Source organism: Rhinoraja longicauda, chromosome 10, assembly GCF_053455715.1.
Source record: "Rhinoraja longicauda isolate Sanriku21f chromosome 10, sRhiLon1.1, whole genome shotgun sequence".
NCBI lineage: Eukaryota > Metazoa > Chordata > Chondrichthyes > Rajiformes > Arhynchobatidae > Rhinoraja > Rhinoraja longicauda.
The window spans coordinates 54,351,221-54,372,600 of record NC_135962.1 but is presented as its reverse complement, the minus strand read 5'-3'; the positions used below and the strand labels follow the sequence as shown (position 1 = coordinate 54,372,600).

Below are 21,380 nucleotides of genomic sequence, written 5' to 3'. Positions count from 1 at the left end.
TAACTCAGCAGGTCAGGCAGCATCTCTGGAGGGAAGGAATGTGCACCGACTAGTGTATGGGGGATTGTTGGTCGCTGTGGAGTCGGTGGGCCGCAGGGCCTATACCTCTAAACTAAACTAAACTAAACCAAACTAGAGGTGTCGGTATGCCACACCGGCTATGTACCATCACAAAAAAAGCACTGTTATACCATGGCCTGAGGAAAGAATAGGCAAAGTTTTCAGGCCCAACACTGCATCATGTGATTGTCAGCTGCTCTGTTATGAAGTGTTACTGCACACAGTTTTGCAACATCTTGTCAATTGACTGGAGAGACAATTACATTTTACCACAATCTGTTTGGAGACTCATGAGAATGTGCCAAAGTCCTTTTCATGTGACAACCGAGAACGACAAAACTGAATAATTTAATGTAGAAAACATAGAAACATAGAAAATAGGTGCAGGAGTAGGCCATTCGGCTCTTCGAGCCTGCACCGCCATTCAATATGATCATGGATGATCATCCAACTCAGTATCCTGTACCTGCCTTCTCTCCATACCTCCTGATCCCTTTAGCCACAAGGGCCACATCTAACTCCCTCTTAAATATAGCCAATGAACTGGCCTCAACTACCTTCTGTGGCAGAGAATTCCACAGATTCACCACTCTCTGTGTGAAAAAAACCTTTCTCATCTCGGTCCCCCTTATCCTTAAACTGTGACCCCTTGTTCTGGACTTCCCCAACATCGGGAACAATCTTCCTGCATCTAGCCTGTCCAACCCCTTAAGAATTTTGTAAGTTTCGAAAAGATCCCCCCTCAATCTTTGGTGGCAAGAACAGGAAAGCGGACTATTATCTGAATGGTGGCCGAACGGTGTGTTTTGGGGGAGTGTTGATTTTTGGTAGCTGTATAACACATGGCTTGTGCGTTGGCATTTTCTTTGAGATGCCTCGCATGGCAAGTTTCCCCAATGTCAATCACCTCCTACACTGCTTGAGACGCAGACAGAAAAAGAAACAGCATTCCTTGTTCTTGCTTCTCCAACGCTTATGGCCAAGTCAGGTCTTATTTCTAGTCAAAAGCTGGACAGACAGATGCCAAAGATCATGTTACTGTCTCGTCCGTAGAGTGCCGTATGGAAATATTTCCCAAATCAAAAATGTAACATGATCAGAATGCTCCTGCACAATAACAAACTGATCATGGTAAATACATATTGTGATTATAAATACATATTGTGATTAGTTATTTGTTTTACCTTTGAGTTTCTCGCTCATCGATGGATCTTTGACAGAGCGTGGAATTTTCTTTATCTGTTTTGTTGTGTTCTCTGCTTCTGGAACCAAGGTACAGAGCTGTTCTTTCAACTTCTCTTTCCTCCCTTCTTCCTTCTTGGTAAAGCGAAATGGTTTCTGTGTGGATAGCAGATACTCTTGCCGTTTCTCCATCTCCTTGCGTCTCTTTTCTTCATTCTGTTCATTGATTTCGTCGTAAAGTTGCAGGTAAACATGACCGGGTGCAGGAAGGGCTCGGAATTTCTTCTGACATTCTGCCTCTTCCTTCTGCCACTTTTCCACCAGCTGCTTCTCCATTTCCAGTGTCACTCTCGATCGAAGAAGCTCCGTCTTCCTCTGGCTTTCCCGCATTGTCATGTTGAACGGCTGAGGCACTGCATAAAATAATTCAGTAAGGAATCATTTTTAGATTTAGAGATACAGCGCGGAAACAGGCCCTTCGGCCCACCGAGTCCGCGCCGCCCAGTGATCCCTGCACATTAACACTATCCTACACACACTAGGGACAATTTTTTAAAAACATTTTACCCAGTCAATTAACCTACAAACCTGCACGTCTTTGGAGTGTGGGAGGAAACTGAAGATCTCGGAGAAAACCCACGCAGGTCACGGGAAGAACGTACAAACTCCGTACAGACGGTGCCCGTAGTCAGGATCGAACCTGAGTCTCCGGCGCTGCATTCACTGTAAGGCAGCAACTCTACCGCTGCGCCACCGTGCCACCGAATCATGTGTGGTGTAGTCCAATGCCAATGCTACACGAGCTTTTCACATGCTTTATAAGACTAGTAAATCATAGTGCAATTCCTCACCCATCTAATAGATTGTACCTGCAGCCCAGAGGCAAGACATTGGGGCTGAATAATTCATACAAGTATTGAGGTCGGTGTGAGCATCCTCCTGTTTTATGGAAACATTCTTTGATTCCTTTCTTTCTCCTGTGTTTCCAGTCCCTTTCAACTAATTGGTTTTATAGGTCAAGTCAAGTCAATTTTATTTGTATAACACATTTAAAAACAACCCACGTTGACCAAAGTGCTGTACATCAGTTCAGGTACTAAGAACGAACATAACAGCACACAAACATAACAGCACGTACATAAACAGTTCACAGCGCCCCCTCAGAGGGCCTCAAACGCGCAAGGGAGTAGAAATAGGTTTTGAGCCTGGACTTAAAGGAGTCGATGGAGGGGGCAGTTCTGATGGGGAGAGGGATGCTGTTCCACAGTCTAGGAGCTGCAACCGCGATTAAGCCTAGTTTTAGTTTCGTTTTTAGTTTAGAGATACAGTGCGGAAACAGGCCCTTTCGGCCCACCGGGTCCGCGCCGCCCAGCGATCCCCGCATACATTAACACTATCCTACACCCACTAGGGACAATTTTTACATTTACCAAGCCAATTAACCTACAAACCTGTACGTCTTTGGAGTGTGGGAGGAAACCGAAGATCTCGGAGAAAACCCACGCAGGTCACGGGGAGAACGTACAAACTCCGTACAGACAGCACCCGTAGTCGGGATCGAACCCGTGTCTCTGGTGCTGCATTCGCTGTAAGGTAGCAACTCTACCGCTGCACCACCGTGCCTAGACCGCGGGATAGTCAGTAGCCCCAAGTCGGCCGGCCTGAGGGACCTGGAGATAGAGTGGTGGTGTTAGATAGGTCTCAACTACTATATCCTGGTAGGTTCCACATTCTAATTCTGTGTAAAGAAACTTCTGTCAAATTCCTACCTGGTTGAATTAATGACACCCTTGTAACTAAGTCAGTTTGGTTATATTCCTTCCAAAAAAGGCAAGGAATGCCACAGAGACTGAGTACCTTTCCACTTGATATTTGTCCATTGTAATTTTGTCTGCTTTAAAACTGACCACATGCAATGAATGAAATGTTCTCTTTCAACATAGATAGAAAAAACTTGCATTGGCTGGTGAATAAATGTGAAGTGTTTCACCTGTAATCTGTGAGATCCATGCTGACGTAGCACTCTTAGGTCCACTGGGCTTCTTTGGCTGCAAATAATGCTTTTCAACACTCCCCTCTGAAGCAGTTAAACTGCAGAATTCATTACCAGAGGAGGGGTTTCTCTTCATAAAATTCCTGGTGAAGAAAACAATTTCCTGGTAAGATAAACAATTAATAGGCAGGCATGTTTGATGGTGACATATGATCTAGATATGTAGAAACAAAGAACTGCAGATACCCGGAACGAGATGGCTGGAGGCCTGCAATAGCCTGGGACTTGTCTAGAACAGGCACCGCTCAGAAGAACTAGTGTGTGGACTTTGAAAATGGTGCCAAAATATGGGGCCTCTAGCATGTGGACTCAGTAGACTGTGTCTGTACACTTGCTCATCGAGGATTGGGGATATGGCATAACTCTATTGGACTGTTTGTATGAAAAATAATTTCACGGTGTTAGCACTTTGCTAACAATTGGTGACAATAAAAGCACCATTGAATCATACCAAAGATAGACACAAAGTGCTGGAGTAACTCAGTGGGTCAGACAGTACCTCTGGAGAAAAAGGATGGGTGACAATTTGGGTCGGGTCCATTCTTCAGACTCGGATGAGAACAGACAGGGCAAGATTAGCAAGTTTGTTGATGATACAAAAGTGAGTGGTTTTTGCAGATAGTGAAGATGGTTGTGAAAGATTGCAGCAGGATCTGAATCGATTGGCCAGGTGGGTGGAGGAATGGTTGATGGAATTTAATACAGAGAAGTGTGAAGTGTTGCATTTTGGGATGTCAAACAAGGGCAGGACCTACACTGTAAATGGAAGGCCTCTGGGTAGTGTTGTAGAGCAGAGGGATTTAGGAGTACAGGTGCATGGTTCCTTGAAGGTCGAGTCAGTTAGATAAGGTGGTCAAAAAGTCTTTTGGCATTTTGGCCTTCATCAGTCAGTGTATTGAGCATAGAAGTTGGGAGGTCATGTCGCATAAGATGTTGGTGAGAACGCGTTCAGAATATTGTGTTCAGTTCTGGGACCATGTTACAGGAAAGATATTGTCAAGCTTGAAAGGGTTCAGAAAAGATTTTTACGAGGATGTTGCCAGGACTCGAGTGTGTGAGCTATAGGGAGAGGATTAGGCTGGGTCTCTATTCCATGGAGCACAGGAGGATGAGGGGGGATCTTATAGAGGTGAAAAAAATCAAGAGAGGAATAGATCGGGTAGATGCACAGAGTCTCTTGCCCAGAGTAGGGGAATTGAGGACCAGAGGACATAGATTGAAGGTGAAGGGGAAAAGATTTAATAGGAATCTGAAGGAGTAACATTTTCACACAAAGGCTGGTGGGTGTATGGAACAAGCTGCCAGAAGAGGTAGTTGACTCTGGGACTATCCCATCATTTAAGAGACAGTTGGACAGGTACATGGACATGGATAGGACAGGTTTGGAGGGATATGAACCAAGCACAGGCAAGTGGGACTAGTGTAGCTGGAACATTGTTGGCCGGTGTGGGCAAGTTGGGCCGAAGGGCCTGTTTCCACACTGTGTCACTCCATGACTCTATGATTCCCTTTGGGAATGAATTAAAAAATCATAAGACTTTTACACTTTAGCGCAGAGATAGGCCCTTCGGCCCACCAAGTCTGTGATGACCAGTGATCACCCCATACACTAGCACTGTCTTACACACGAGGGCCAATTTACAATTTTATCAAAGCCAATTAACCTACAAAGCTATATGTCTTTTGCCGTGTGGGAGAAAACCGGAGCACCTGGAGAGCACCCACACAGTAACAGGGAGGATGTACAAACTCTGTACAGACAGCACCCGTAGTCAGGATCAAACCCAGGTCTCTGGCACTGTGAAGCAGCAGCCCTAAGACGTCCACTAATTCTAGAGAGAGTTAGTGAGACATGCTAGATGTGGTGTGTTGAAGAGGATAGTGTGGAAAGAAAGTGAAATAGTCCTGAGGGTAGGAAATGACTGCTCATTAATTACTTAAATTCATTATCCTTTACTCTGGACACGTTCCATCCAATACTCCTTGCTTCCCTAATGGAAACACCAACTGAAAAAACAGGATGGGAGTTGAATAAAGATAATAAAAATAATATTGCAACTTTGTTTTAAGTGAATGAGAATATTATGAACTAGACCAAGTGGACCCAAACCTCCATGGGTCCAAAACTCAGTGGGTCAGTCAGATGCTGCCTGACCCACTGAGTTACTCCAGCATTTTGTGTCTACCTGCACTGAACAGTGGATTGATCCATGTTAACCACAATAGACTCACCCAGATGAATTTGGCTTGGGGGATCTATTGTTCATGGAGATTCTTCCTTCATTCATTGCAAAGAATTTGACCACTTCTTCGGTCAGTCCTATGTTCTTATTTTTTTCCAGATGCTCTAATTTATGTTTATTAGTCAGTTGCTCATACTGCACGTCCAGTGCCAGCAGTCTTTGTCGACAGGAGTCCTGCAAGGCAATGAGACCTTCGTAGTACTGCTTATTAGAATCTCCCTGATCTTGGCTCAGAAAATCCATTAATTCTCCTTTGTTGCTCTTGTTGGATCTAACATGAGGAGATTCATTACTTGAATCGGAGTCATTTTCAGGCATAACCTGCCAAGAAATCAAATTGTATCATTTTATTACAATCACTGATAAACGATTAACATCAATAATCTGTATTTACAGCATATTAGCCATTTTGATGGGTATGTCACCTTCATCTGATTTGTTCTTTAGTAGTAGTAAGCACAGAGTAGTGATTGTGGGTGATTTCAATTTTCCGTATATAGACTGGGAATCACATTCTGTTAAAGGGCTGGATGGTTTGGAGTTTGTAAAATGTGTGCAGGATAGTTTTTTGCAGCAATACGTAGAGGTACCTACCAGAGAAGGGGCAGTGTTGGACCTCCTGTTAGGAAATGAGACGGGGCAGGTGACGGAGGTATGTGTTGAGGAGCACTTTGCCATTAGTTTCAATATAATTATGGAGAAGGTCAAATCTGGACCAAAGGTTGAGATTTTGGATTGGAGAAAGGCTAATTTTGAGGAGATGAGAAAGGATTTAAAAGGAGTGAAATGGAACTTTTTGTTTTATGAAAAGGATATAATAGAGAAATGGAGGATTTTTTTTGTTTTTTTTTTTTGAAAAGCATATGTACAAATAGAAATAAGAAAAAACACATTTGTTACAAAGTTCTTACATAGCTTCAATTTTTAAATTTTTGAAGAGAGAAAGTAAAAATAAAAATAAAAAACTATAAACTTGGGGAGAGAGAGTAAGAGGGTTAATAAAAAATAAAAAAAAGGATCTAACAATAAAAATTAAAGGGAGTAGATCCGGGAGACAATAACCACAGTTGTACATCCAACCCCTAACTCAAGTTTCAACTTTTAATTTAAATTTTTTTATTTTAGTCCTGTGCCAAACCCATTTACTTTTCTAAAAATTCAATAAATGGAGACCATATTTTTAAAAATAACTCAGGTTTGTCGATTAAGGCAAACCTTATTTTTTCCAAATGCAGGGTCTCTGTCATTTCCGTAGTCCACATTTTAATTGTGGGGGTTATTGGTTTTTTCCAAAATTTAAGTATTAATTTTTTCGCAGTTATTAGACTGTAATCAAGAAAATGTACCTGACTTACTTTAAATTTGTAGTATGTTCTGATAATCCTAATATAATTAATTTTGGGTCCATATCTAATTTTTTATTAATAACTTTAGAAACTATTTAAAAAATCTCCAACCAGAAGTTTTGCATTTTTATACAAGTTACGAAAATATGAGTTAAATTAGCTTCTTGAAATTGACATTTATCACAAATAGGAGAGATACTAGGAAAAATCCTATTTAATTTCGTCTTCGAATAATGTAATCTATGTATTATTTTAAATTGTATTAAGGAATGTCTAGTATTCAATGAACATTGATGTATATGTTGTAAGCTTTCATCCCATATATCTTGCATTATAAATTGATTCAATTCGTCCTCCCATGCTCGTCTATAAGATTCTGATGACGGAATGTCAGTGTCAAGGAGAGTATTGTAAATAAAGGATATTAATTTATTTGAATTATAATATCGATTCAGGCATACATCAAGTGCTTCTGGACCTCTAAACTTATATTCTTGCATGTGTGATTTTACATAATCTCTAAGTTGTAAATATCTAAAATAATTATTAACATGTAATCCGTACTTCTGCTGTAACTCCTGAAACGAAAGAAAAGTTCCCTTATGATAAAGATCTCCCACCCTTTTGATTCCATAACTTTTCCATTGAGCAAAGCCTCTATCTAAGACAGACGGTTTAAAAGAAGGATTATTCGCAATAGGAAGGAAAACAGATAATTTACTCAATTTTAACGTAAGCTTTAATTGTTTCCAGGTACGGATAACACTATGTATAATGGGATTACCTCCATATGTTTTTTTATTTAAATTTATTGGAGCTAAGAGGATCGCACCAATATCGAATGGTAAACATTCCTCTTTCTCCATCTTTAACCAATCCGGTTGTTGATCAGAATCATCCAACCAGCAGGTTATATTTTTAATATTAACCGCCCAATAATAAAATAAAAAGTTAGGTAAAGCAATTCCTCCATTAATTTTAGACTTACATAAGTGTCTTTTATTTATTCTATGAGTCTTGTAGTCCCAAATAAAATTAGTGACAATTGAATCAATTTTTTAAAAAAACTTTTTTGGAAGATAGATCGGAATTGCTTGAAATAAATATAGTAGCTGTGGAAGAAAGATCATCTTTATAGCATTACTACGACCAACTAATGATATAGGAAGTGTTTTCCAAAATTGGATATTTCTGTGTAATTTAGCAAGTAAAGGAGGAAAATTTGATTTAAATAAAGAAGAATATTTCCTAGTCACGTAAATTCCAAGATATTTAAACTTTTCATAGGCAATTTTAAAAGGAAATTGTTGAAGTATGGCCGGATTATGCTCCATTATTGGCATAATTTCACTTTCATACCAGTTAATTCTATAACCTGAAAATGAACCAAATTGAGTTATGAGATTTAATAAATTCGGAATGCTAATTTCTGGCTTTGTAATATATATTAATACATCATCCGCATATAAAGAAATTTTATTGGTTGTATGTTTAGTGTTGTAGCCATGAATATCTGAATTTGATCTAATACTCTCAGCAAGTGGTTCTATAATAAGGGCAAATAAAAGTGGTGATAGTGGACATCCTTGTCTACAACCCCTAGCTAAATGAAATTTAGATGACAGCATTTGATTAGTTAATATTCTAGCTGTTGGGGATGTATATAAAAGTTTCACCCATGCACAAAAATTTTCACCTAGTTGAAATTTTTCCATCACTGAGAAAAGATAGGGCCATTCTACTTGATCAAATGCTTTTTCAGCATCTAGCGAGATGATTGCTAAATCTTCATTTAATAGTCTATTTGAATAAATTATATTAAACAAGCGTCTCAAGTTGAAAAATGAATATCGTTTAGCTATAAAGCCTGATTGATCGGGGTGTATCAATTTGTCTATAACTAGACTTAATCTCTGAGCTAAAATTTTCGCTAATATCTTCTGATCAGTATTTAAAAGAGCTATCGCCCTATACGAACCAGGGTCTTCAGAATCCTTATCTTTTTTAGGAATGAGGATTATTGTTGATTCAGTCAGAGTTTGTGGCAATCTCTGTTGTTTAAAGGCGTGACTATATACAGTTTGCAAACGTGGAGAGATCAAACCACTAAATTTTTTATAAAATTCATTATTTAAGCCATCAGGGCCAGGAGTCTTCCCATTTTTCATGGATTTAATAGTCTCTTCAACGTCTTTCATAGTTATTTCTGCGCCCAGTAAATTTCTATCACTCACATTCAAACCAGGAAGATTACATTCCTGCAAAAACTTTTGCATCTGCGCAGAAGTATCTGTTATTTTTGATGAATATAATGACTGATAAAATTGCAAAAATCTCTGATTAATATCCTTAGGTAGTTTAAGCAAATCTCCATTTTCTGATCTAATTTTATGAATTGTAGAATCATCTTCTAATTTACGGAGTTGACGTGCTAGCAATTTCTGTGGTTTATCTCCAAATTCAAAATGTTTTTGTTTAGTATATTGAAAAAGCCTTAAAATATGAGCTGAAAGGATATAATTTAACTTATATTTGAGAACTGCAATTTTATTATGTATTTCAATAGAGGGAGCGATGGCATTTGTTATGTCTAACTGTCTTATCTGACTTTCCAAGTCATTCTGTTCAGCTCGGTTCTTCTTGTTTTGAGACGCTTGAAAAGCAATAATACATCCTCTCACAAACGCTTTAAATGTTTCCCAAAGCAGGGACGCAGATGTTTCAGGAAGGTCATTTGCGTTAAAAAAAATCTCAAATTGCGATTTAAGATAGTCATAACATGCTTTTTCATTTAAGATTTGCGGATTAAATCTCCAATTAGTCTGTTTCCCCGTTACTCCTTGGAGTTTTACCCTAAATGTTAAAGGGGCATGATCGGATATAATAATATTATGATATTTCGAATTATACGTCTAAGGAATAAGTTTGGAGTCCACCAAGAAATAATCAATTCTTGAATAAGTTTTATGCACAGGTGAATAAAATGAATACTCTCGGCCTGAAGGATTATCAATCCTCCAAACATCTTTTATATTTGCATTATTTATATAAGAGTTTAATAATTCACACGACTTGGATTTTGTTTTCCTTTGAGTTGAAGATCTATCCAAATAAGGATCTAATGTACAATTTAAATCTCCTCCAATTATCAAGTTATATTGTCCAAATTCTGGAATGGTATTAAATATTTTTTTAAAAAATAACGGATTATCAAAATTTGGTGCGTAGACATTCACCAATATCAATTTTGTAGAATATAGTTCTCCCACTAATATAACATATCTACCTTCAGTGTCGACTATAGAGGAAGTATTTATAAATGGTATACCCTTACGAATTAAAATAGCAACACCTCTTGATTTAAAGGGAAACGATGAGTGAAATACTTTATCAATCCATTTGCCTTTCAGTCTATTATGTGCTACATTTTTTAGATGAGTTTCCTGAAGGAACATTATGTCTGCATCAATAGATTTTAAATGTGAAAGTACTTTACCTCTTTTAATTGGTTCATTAACACCCTTGACATTCCAACTACAAAATGTAATACCTTTAACCCCTTTTTTCCTAATAGAATCTGATTTATTGATGAGATTAACCGAAAAATGTACTGACTTAGAGGGTCATTCAAAACGACAAAATTTAAGAATCCTTGGAGTTAAAGAAGGCAAAGAAAAAGATAAAAACGTTCGTGATTTTACTGCTGAGTTATTACAGGAAGTTTTGAAAATGGATTCAAAGCCCTTGCTGGATCGAGCCCATAGAGCACTGAGAGCACGGCCAGGTGCTAATGCGCCTCCAAGACATTTGATTCTGAGGGTGCATAATGCCAAGAAATCAAATTGTATCATTTTATTACAATCACTGATAAACGATTAACATCAATAATCTGTATTTACAGCATATTAGCCATTTTGATGGGTATGTCACCTTCATCTGATTTGTTCTTTAGTAGTAGTAAGCACAGAATAGTGATTGTGGGTGATTTCAATTTTCCGTATATAGACTGGGAATCACATTCTGTTAAAGGGCTGGATGGTTTGGAGTTTGTAAAATGTGTGCAGGATAGTTTTTTGCAGCAATACGTAGAGGTACCTACCAGAGAAGGGGCAGTGTTGGACATCCTGTTAGGAAATGAGACGGGGCAGGTGACGGAGGTATGTGTTGAGGAGCACTTTGCCATTAGTTTCAATATAATTATGGAGAAGGTCAAATCTGGACCAAGGGTTGAGATTTTGGATTGGAGAAAGGCTAATTTTGAGGAGATGAGAAAGGATTTAAAAGGAGTGAAATGGAACTTTTTGTTTTATGAAAAGGATATAATAGAGAAATGGAGGATATTTAAAGGTGAAATTTTAGGAGTACAGAGTCTTTATGTCCCTGTTCGGTGGAAAGGAAAGAATAATAATTTGAAAGAGCCGTGGTTTTCCAGGAAAATTGGACACTTGGTTCGGAAAAAGAGGGAGATATACAATAAATATAAGCGGCAGGGAGTAAGTGAGGTTCTTGAGGAATATAAAGAATGTAAAAGGAATCTTAAGAAGGAAATTAGAAAAGCGAAAAAAAGATATGAGGCTGCTTTGGCAAGTAATGTAAAAGTAAACCCCAAGGGGTTCTACAGATAGCAAAAGGATAGCGAGGGATAAAATTGGTCCATTAGAGAGTCAGAGTGGACAGCTATGTGCTGAGCCGGAAGAAATGGGGGAGATATTAAACAATTTCTTTTCTTCGGTATTCACCGAGGAGAAGGATATTGAATTATGTGAGGTAAGCGAAACAAGTAGAGTAGTGATGGAAATTATGAGGATTAAAGAAGAGGAGGTATGGACACTTTTGAAAAATATAAAAGTGGATAAGTCTCCAGGTCCTGATAGGATATTCCCTAGGACATTGAGGGAAGTTAGTGCAGAAATAGCAGGGGCTATGACGGAAATATTTCAAACGTCATTAGAAACGGGGATGGTGCCGGAAGATTGGCGCATTGCGCATGTTGTGCCTTTGTTTAAAAAAGGTTCTAAAAGTAAACCTAGCAATTATAGACCTGTTAGTTTGACGTCTGTGGTGGGAAAATTAATGGAAAAGATACTTAGGGACAATATATATAATTATTTGGTTAAACAAGGCCTGATTAGAAACAGTCAACATGGATTTGTGCCTGGAAGGTCATGTTTGACTAATCTTCTTGAATTTTTTGAAGAGGTTACCAGGGAAATTGATAAGGGCAAGGCTGTGGATGTTGTCTATATGGACTTCAGTAAGGCATTTGACAAGGTTCCACATGGAAGGTTGATTAAGAAGGTTAAATCGTTGGGTATTAATAGTGAGGTTGCAAGATGGATTCAACAATGGCTGAATGGGAGATACCAGAGGGTAATGGTTGACAATTGTATGTCAGGTTGGAGGCCAGTGTCTAGTGGAGTACCCCAAGGATCTGTGTTGGGTCCACTGTTGTTTGTCATTTACATTAATGATCTGGATGATGGTGTGGCAAATTGGATTAGTAAATATGCAGATGATACTAAGATAGGTGGTGTAGTTAATAATGAAGTAGAGTTTCAAAGTCTACAGAGAGACTTGGGCCTTTTGGAAGGGTGGGCTGAAAGATGGCAGATGGAGTTTAATGCTGATAAGTGTGAGGTGCTGCATTTTGGTAGGACAAATCAAAATAGGACGTACAGGGTAAATGGTAGGGAATTGAGGAATGCAGTGGAACAGAGGGATCTGGGAATAACTGTGCATTGTTCCCTGAAGGTGGAATCTCATGTGGATAGGGTGGTGAAGAAGGCGTTTGGTATGCTTGCCTTTATAAATCAGAGCATCGAGTATAGAAGTTGGGATGTAATGTTAAAATTGTACAGGGCATTGGTGAGGCCGAATCTGGAGTATGGTGTGCAGTTCTGGTCGCCAAATTATAGGAAGGATGTCGACAAAATGGAGAGGGTGCAGAGGAGATTTACTAGAATGTTGCCTGGGTTTCAGCACTTAAGCTACAGAGAGAGGTTGAACAGGTTGGGTCTTTATTCTTTGGAGCGTAGAAGGTTGAGGGGGGACTTGATAGAGGTTTTTAAAATTTTGAGAGGGACGGACAGAGTTGACGTGGGTAGGCTTTTCCCTTTGAGAGTGGGGAAGATTCCAACAAGGGGACATAGCTTCAGAATTGAGGGACAAAAGTTTAGGGGTAACATGAGGGGTAACTTCTTTACTCAGAGGGTGGTGGCTGTATGGAATGGGCTTCCGGTGGAAGTGGTGGAGGCAGGCTCCATTTTATTATTTAAGAGTAAATTGGATAGGTATATGGATAAGAGGGGATTAGAGGGTTATGGTCTGAGTGAAGGTAGATGAGACTAGGTCAGGGAGAGTGGTCGGCGTGGACTGGTAGGGCCGAACGGGCCTGTTTCCGTGCTGTAGTTGTTATATGGTTATATACACATACGACTTGTAATTTGTGCACTGCCTAAATAATGCCATAATAAAGGAATGGGTGGTTTCGGGTCGAGACCCTTCTTCAGACTGAAGGGTCTCAACCCGAAACGTCACCCATTCCATCTCTCCTGAGATGCTGCCTGACCCGCTGAGTTACTCCAGCATTTTGGTGTCTATCTTCAATTTGAACCAGCATCTGCAGTTATTTTCCTGTACATGGTCTTTAGTGTACATGAACTCTGGAGTGTCCTTGGTTGCACCTAGGAATTTGGGCCTTTTTGTACTAGTATTGGGTTATTAATTAATTGATTTATTTTGTTTATTATATATTGTAAAGTCATACAGTGTGGAAACAGGCCATTTGGTCCAACGTTCCCACACCGCCCAACATCCCATTTACGATAGTCCCACCTGCCTGCATTTGACCAAAATCCCTCTAAACCTGTCGTATCCAACATGCAAATGTTTCTTAAACATTGCGATACTACTTGCCTCAACTACCTCCTCCACCAGCTCATTCCATATACCCACCACCCTCTGTGTGAAAAAGGTTACTCCTCACGTTCCTATTAAATCTTTCCCCCCCCTCACTTTAAACCTTTGTCCTCTGGTTCTCCATTCTGGGCAAGAGACTCTGTGCGTCTACCCGATCTATTCCTCTCCTGATTTTGTACACATTCTCTATGAGTATTATATTTACAGGCTTGTTATTTTGCTGGAAGTAAGAAATTCATTGTTCCACTGTTGCTACATATGACAATTAAACTCTCTTGACTCTTGTATTTTGCATGTATTGTATAGCTTGGAGGATTGTCATCTACAGATATATTCACCAAGTATCTTTGGCCAATACAATAAATTCCAAAATTTGTCAGGATTATGTAGACTAGTAGCTATGATACCTGACTAGATCACAAGTTCAAAGTCTGAATCTGGCAAGGTTTTGATTGTAGCGTAGTAGTTTTGAGCCAGTGCCAGAATAAATTGACATGGAGCAATGAAAGAATGTTGTAAAAAAAAAACCTCCTGCTAAGTCCACATTTGAATGGCCTAGATTCAACTAGCTCCATACACTCCAGTTGATTATTCATATCCTGACGATAAGCAGCGATGCACAATAAATAACTCATTACTAGTGTCACATGCAAACCCATGCACAAATTTAGTTCAAATTTAAATCTGTGTCATTCTGCAATGTGCCAATAGATATTTATGAAAGGTAGTTGTTACTCTCTCCAGGAACCCAAGCTTACGATGATGCCAGAGATAGTGGCCAGGATTGGCAAACAGCTGCTAATTTGCAGAAAATCTTTCTGTCAGAAACAAATAATTAGGAAGTACAGTGAGGTTGGACACAAAATGCTTGAGTAACCCAGCAAGTCTGGAGAAAAGGAATAGGTGACATTTTGGGTCAACACCCTTCTTCAGTCTGAGGTCAGTTTAAAGAAGGGTCTCGACCCAAAACATCACCTATTCCTTTTCTGCAGAGGTGCTGCCTAACCCGCTGAGTTACTCCAGCATTTTGTGTCTGTCTTCAGTGTAAACCAGCATCTGCAGTTCCTTCCTACACAAGCACAGTGAAGTGTCTGTCAGGGAATGTTGGCAACTGACCCATTCCACATTACAAGAGGATGTGCTGAGGGATGAACTTAAACTTAGTGCAGCCAACATGAAGGCTTAATATGGAAGCCCACAGTCTAAGGTCCTTCTGCTGCTGGACATTGAGGGGCTAAGTCAGTTGGAGATGCCCCACAAACAAGGTAGGCATGAGTGGCAAGGGTATTTTGTTGAATGACTGGTGCAAACACTATCAAGTATGACACTATTGAATGTATACGAGAATGTATGAAAATGTTTTTGCAGGTTTTGTTTCGTACATATTTTTTATTCTGAATAAAGTTTTTTTCGAAATTAAAAAACATTTAATCATACAAGCATACTCCAGCAATTATATTAAACACAAAGTCCAATAATATTCCCAGACTGCAAACTTCAGCGAACAAGACACTATACCCTTATGTTTTAGACTTTCCTACTCTGGGGGGAAAAAAACTGTGATCACCCATGTTATTTATGTGCCTCATGATTTTTATAAATCCTTTGCTCCAGGAAAAACACTCTCAGCCTCTCCAGTCTCTCCTTATAACTTTAGGGGGCAAACACAGGCAGGTTGTACTAGTGTAGATGATACATTTTGGTAGGAATGGGCAAGTTGGGCTGAAGGGCTTGTTTCCGTGCTTTATGACTCCATGGCATATAATCTATCAACTATTTACAGGTTTAAAATTACTCAATATATTTACTCAGTTTTGGTCTTCTCAAATCTTAAATTCGTTTCTCTTAAGCTGTACTTGACAGTGCCGGAGTTTCCACTCAAGGCAAGAACAATTTCAGTATCTCTTCTACGAAAGGTTTTATGTACATCAGATCTCACATTTAGTACAATTGTTACATTAGCATAATTGTTCCCATAACTATAAATACATTGAATCAACTGTTAAAATTAAACTAAACACAGGCTAATAATACTCAACTACTACATTTGTCTATTGTACTTGGTATGTTATTACACACCATGAACTCAATTGCTCAACTTCTATTTCAGTTGTGTCTCAAGACATTAGCTTCGTGCAAAAACTGCGAAAGGAAATGTTGCATGCTCCTGTCCAATAATTAATTGGCAATTGAATCCATCCATTACCATTGCCAACTCTATGTTACCACCCCCTCACCAACCTTACCCCAGCCGACTTCATGACCCCCCCCTCCCCCCTGCCCTCCAGGATCCTAACACCCCTCTCCCCACCCACGACACCCCTCTCCCCACCCACGACACCCCTCTCTCTCCCTCTGCCACAGAAGGCAGTGGAGGCCAATTCACTGGATGATTTCAAGAGAGTTAGATTTAGCTCTTCGGGCTGTGGGAATCAAGGGATGTGGGGAAAAGTAGGAACAGGGTACTGATTGAGAATGATCAGCCATGATCATATTGAATGGCAGTGCTGGCTCGAAGGACCGAATGGCCTACTCCTGCACCTATTTTCTATTTCCCCTGCCCTGTGGTCCCTTCTTTCCTCCCTCCCCCCCCCCCCCCCCCCCGGGCGCTCCTTCCCTCCCCCGGGCGCTTCCTCCATCTACCGACCCCCCCGCTCCCTCCCCCAAACCCGGGCACTCCCTCCCCGCCTCGGGCGGAGCCTCCTTGCCCCCTTCCCTGGGCACTCCCTCCCCCTGCCTCAGGCGCTCCCTCAATCCCCCCACTCCTTCCTTCTCTCTGTCCCGGGTGCTCCCCCCGCAACTAGGCCGCGACGCCGTTCCCATGGCAACCAGAGGCCTAGCAGGCCAGGCTGCCCCGGCGATCCCACTGGAGCCACCCACCTGGGGTCTCCCGCGGCCTCCTGCCGGCTCCCCCTCCGCCGCCTGGCTCCAGTCCAGCGGCCGGGCCCGGCCTCGGCTCCGGTTGCCGGGCCCGGGGTCACCGGTGAAGCCGAGGCCGAGCGACCCCGGCATCTTCCCCGCTGCTCAGCCCGCCGCCACCGCCACCGCCGCCTGGCAATAGGCCCCGATTGGTCAGTCATAACACCGGCCCGCCCACTTCTCAAGGATTACACTGGATTAAACATAATTATTGTGCTCCAATTATTCTGATAATCATGTTCTAATCTAATGCATGAGAAGTAAAATGCTGCAAATAACAATAATGCAAAATCCCATATACCCAATCCCATATACTCAAATATCCATGATTTGGAGATAAACACAAAATGAGGGAGTAACTCAGCAGGACAGGCAGCATCTCTGGAGAGAAGGAATGGGTGACGTTTCAGGTCGAGACCCTTCTTCAGACATGATTTGGAATCCCATATACCCAATCCTATATACTCAAATACCCATGATGAGGAATCCCATATACCTAGTCGCATATACTCAAATTTCCATGATGTGGAAAAGGAACTGTTAAGAGAATGATTGAGTCAAAGGTGTTTTATTGCCATATGTTCCAAATATATACATAATTTATTTGTCTATATAATGTGTCGATATAATTTATTTATTGACATAAACATACACATAAAACAAACAAACATTTATCATGACCATTGGAGGCGCCAACATTAACCTTTGTGATCGTATTTATGGTCATAAGAATGTGAGTATGGAGAAGAGTCAAGAGAGTGTTTTTATTGTCATACTAGACCAAGTGGACCCGTTGGGCCCAAACCTCTCCTGCATTGGTGCAGCACCCTCTCCTCCCCCCTCCCCTCTCCTTACCCCCTCCCCTCTCCTTACCCCCTCCCCTCTCCTTACCCCCTCCCCTCTCCTTACCCCCTCCCATCCCCGCTCCCCCCTTTCCCCCCTCCCTTCTCCCCTCCTCCATCCCCCTCAACCCCCCTTATCCTTCCTCCCCCCCCCCTCCTCCTCCCTCCCTCCCTAGGAGATAGATTTAAACTTTAAAATGTGAATAACTTAAAAAATAACACCGATTTCAATGAAACTTTTTCCATTAGCACCAAAGGGACGACGGTTAGTAAGATGGGCCTAAAATTGTCACGCTATCCTGTACAGTTTTGGCTGTAGTTCAGGAACAAACAAACAAACAAACGAGAGTTTTAGTATATAGATGTCCCGAAACAGAACAATGTAATTCTTAGATAGGCACAAAAAGCTGGAGTAACTGAGCGGGACAGGCAGCATCTCTAGAGAGAAGGAATGGGTGACGTTTCAGGTCAAGACCTTTCTTCAGTAATTCTTACTTGCAGCAGGACAACAGATATGTAAACATCGTACTCAGTAGATACCATAATTAAAAAACAAAAATAAGTTTAATCGTCAATACAATGCACAAACAAAAACAAAGCCCCGGGTCCCTAGTGCAATCAGGCAAGCAGGTTAGGGGGAAGATCTGGGATAGATTGGATGGTCGAAGAGATTACATGCGAACAAGGAATGATGCAGCAAGGTAAATGAGAATGGCAATGGAACAAATGATGAAGACCATTCTTCGATACAATGCGATATAACTTTATTTATCCCAGGAGGGAAATTGATCTGCCAAGTCATAAAAACACAAGATACATGAAATCAAAGTGACGACTGGAAAGGATTGGGGATGTGCAAAGATTGGGGAGGAGGAGTCAGTCTACCCACGACTGAAAGGGGAGGAGTTGTACAGTTTGATAGTCACAGGGAAAAAGGATCTGCTGTGGCGTTCTGTACTGCATCTTGATGGAACCAGTCTGTAGCTGTAGGTGCTCCTCAGGTTGACCAGTGTGTCATGAAGGGGGTGAGCTGTATTGTCCAAGATGCTCCGCAGTTTGAGGAGCATCCTCCCCTCAAAGACCACCTCCCATGAATCCACCTCCGCCCCCAGGACAGTGCCAGCCTTCCTGATGAGCTTGTTAATCCTGTTGGCGTCCACAGCCTTCGCCGTGCCGCCCCAGCACATGACAGCAAAGAAGATAGCACTGGCTACCATCGATTGGTAGAACATCTGCAGCATCTTACTGCAGACGTTAAAGGAGCGGAGCCTTCTCAAAAAATAGAGTTGCTGCCTGTCCAGCTGAGTTACCCCAACATTTTGTGTCTACCTGCATCTATTCTTTCTCTCCAGAGTTGCTGCCTGTCCAGCTGAGTTACCCCAGCATTATGTGTCTACCTGCATCTATTCTTTCTCCCCAGAGTTTCTGCCTGTCCAGCTGTTACCCCAACATTTTGTGTCTACCTGAATCTATTCTTTCTCTCCAGAGTTGCTGCCTGTCTTGCTGAGTTACCCCAGCATTATGTGTCTACCTGCATCTATTCTTTCTCTCCAGAGCTGCTGCCTGTCCAGCTGAGTTACCCCAGCATTATGTGTCTACCTGCACATGTTCTTTCTCTCCAGAGTTGCTGCCTGTCCAGCTGAGTAACCCCAGCATTATGTGTCTACCTGCATCTATTCTTTCTCTCCAGAGTTGCTTTCTGTACAGCTGAGTTACCCCAACATTATGTGTCTACCTGCATCTATTCTTTCTCTCCAGAGTTGCTGCCTTTTACCCCAGCATTATGTGTCTACCTGCATCTATTCTTTCTCTCCAGAGCTGCTGCCTGTCCACCCGAGTTACCCCAACATTTTGTGTCTACCTGCATCTATTCTTTCTCTCCAGAGTTGCTGCCTGTCCAGCTGAGTTACTCCAGCATTATGTGTCTACCTGCACCTATTCTTTCTCTCCAGAGTTGCTGCCTGTCCAGCTGAGTTGCCCCAGCATTATGTGTCTACCTGCACCTGTTCTTTCTCTCCAGAGTTGCTGCCTTTTACCCCAACATTATGTGTCTACCTGCATCTATTCTTTCTCCCCAGAGTTGCTGCCTGTCCAGCTAAGTTACTCCAGCATTATGTGTCTACCTGCATCTATTCTTCCTCTCCAGAGTTGCTTTCTGTACAGCTAAGTTACTCCAGCATTATGTGTCTACCTGCATCTATTCTTCCTCTCCAGAGTTGCTTTCTGTACAGCTGAGTTACCCCAACATTATGTGTCTACCTGCATCTATTCTTTCTCTCCAGAGTTGCTTTCTGTACAGCTGAGTTACACCAACATTTTATGTCTACCTGCATCTATTCTTTCTCTCCAGAGTTTCTGCCTGTCCAGCTGAGTTACCCCAGCATGTGTCTACCTGCATCTATTCTTTCTCCCCAGAGTTTCTGCCTGTCCAGCTGAGTTACTCCAGCATTATGTGTCTACCTGCATCTATTCTTTCTCCCCAGAGTTTCTGCCTGTCCAGCTGAGTTACTCCAGCATTATGTGTCTACCTGCATCTATTCTTTCTCTCGAGTTGCTTTCTGTACAGCTGAGTTACCCCAACATTATGTGTCTACCTGCACCTATTCTTTCTCTCCAGAGTTGCTGCCTTTTACCCCAGCATTATGTGTCTACCTGCATCTATTCTTTCTCTCCAGAGTTGCTGCCTGTCCAGCTGAGTTACCCCAACATTATGTGTCTACCTGCATCTATTCTTTCTCTCGAGTTGCTTTCTGTACGGCTAAGTTACTCCAACATTATGTGTCTACCTGCATCTATTCTTTCTCTCGAGTTGCTTTCTGTACGGCTAAGTTACTCCAACATTATGTGTCTACCTGCATCTATTCTTTCTCTCGAGTTGCTTTCTGTACGGCTAAGTTACTCCAACATTATGTGTCTACCTGCATCTATTCTTTCTCCCCAGAGTTTCTGCCTGTCCAGCTGAGTTACTCCAGCATTTTATGTCTACCTGCATCTATTCTTTCTCTCCAGAGTTGCTGCCTGTCCAGCTGAGTTACACCAACATTATGTGTCTACCTGCATCTATTCTTCCTCTCCAGAGTTGCTTTCTGTACAGCTAAGTTACTCCAGCATTATGTGTCTACCTGCATCTATTCTTCCTCTCCAGAGTTGCTTTCTGTACAGCTGAGTTACCCCAACATTATGTGTCTACCTGCATCTATTCTTTCTCTCCAGAGTTGCTTTCTGTACAGCTGAGTTACACCAACATTTTATGTCTACCTGCATCTATTCTTTCTCTCCAGAGTTTCTGCCTGTCCAGCTGAGTTACCCCAGCATGTGTCTACCTGCATCTATTCTTTCTCCCCAGAGTTTCTGCCTGTCCAGCTGAGTTACTCCAGCATTATGTGTCTACCTGCATCTATTCTTTCTCCCCAGAGTTTCTGCCTGTCCAGCTGAGTTACTCCAGCATTATGTGTCTACCTGCATCTATTCTTTCTCTCGAGTTGCTTTCTGTACAGCTGAGTTACCCCAACATTATGTGTCTACCTGCACCTATTCTTTCTCTCCAGAGTTGCTGCCTTTTACCCCAGCATTATGTGTCTACCTGCATCTATTCTTTCTCTCCAGAGTTGCTGCCTGTCCAGCTGAGTTACCCCAACATTATGTGTCTACCTGCATCTATTCTTTCTCTCCAGAGTTGCTTTCTGTACGGCTAAGTTACTCCAACATTATGTGTCTACCTGCACCTGTTCTTCCTCTCCAGAGTTGCTGCCTGTCCAGCTGAGTTACCCCAGCATTATGTGCCTGCCTTCTGTCTGAAGTTCCCTCCTCCACGGAA

The 21,380-nt window shown here is 41.5% G+C and overlaps 1 protein-coding gene across 1 annotated transcript in view; it reads right to left on the bottom strand.

Moving 5' to 3' along the window:
• Positions 1–16,853, bottom strand: part of fam161b (FAM161 centrosomal protein B) — a 28,167-nt gene extending 11,314 nt beyond the window's left edge. Inside the window, exons 1-4 of the mRNA XM_078406893.1 lie at positions 16,683–16,853; positions 5,528–5,859; positions 3,233–3,378; positions 1,245–1,655 (exon numbers count right to left, since the gene is read on the bottom strand). Of these exons, the coding sequence (XP_078263019.1) occupies positions 1,245–1,655; positions 3,233–3,378; positions 5,528–5,859; positions 16,683–16,814 (1,021 nt within the window). The 5' untranslated portion in view covers positions 16,815–16,853. The remainder of the gene's footprint in view (positions 1–1,244; positions 1,656–3,232; positions 3,379–5,527; positions 5,860–16,682) is intronic.
• Between the last annotated feature and the right edge of the window lie 4,527 nt (positions 16,854–21,380).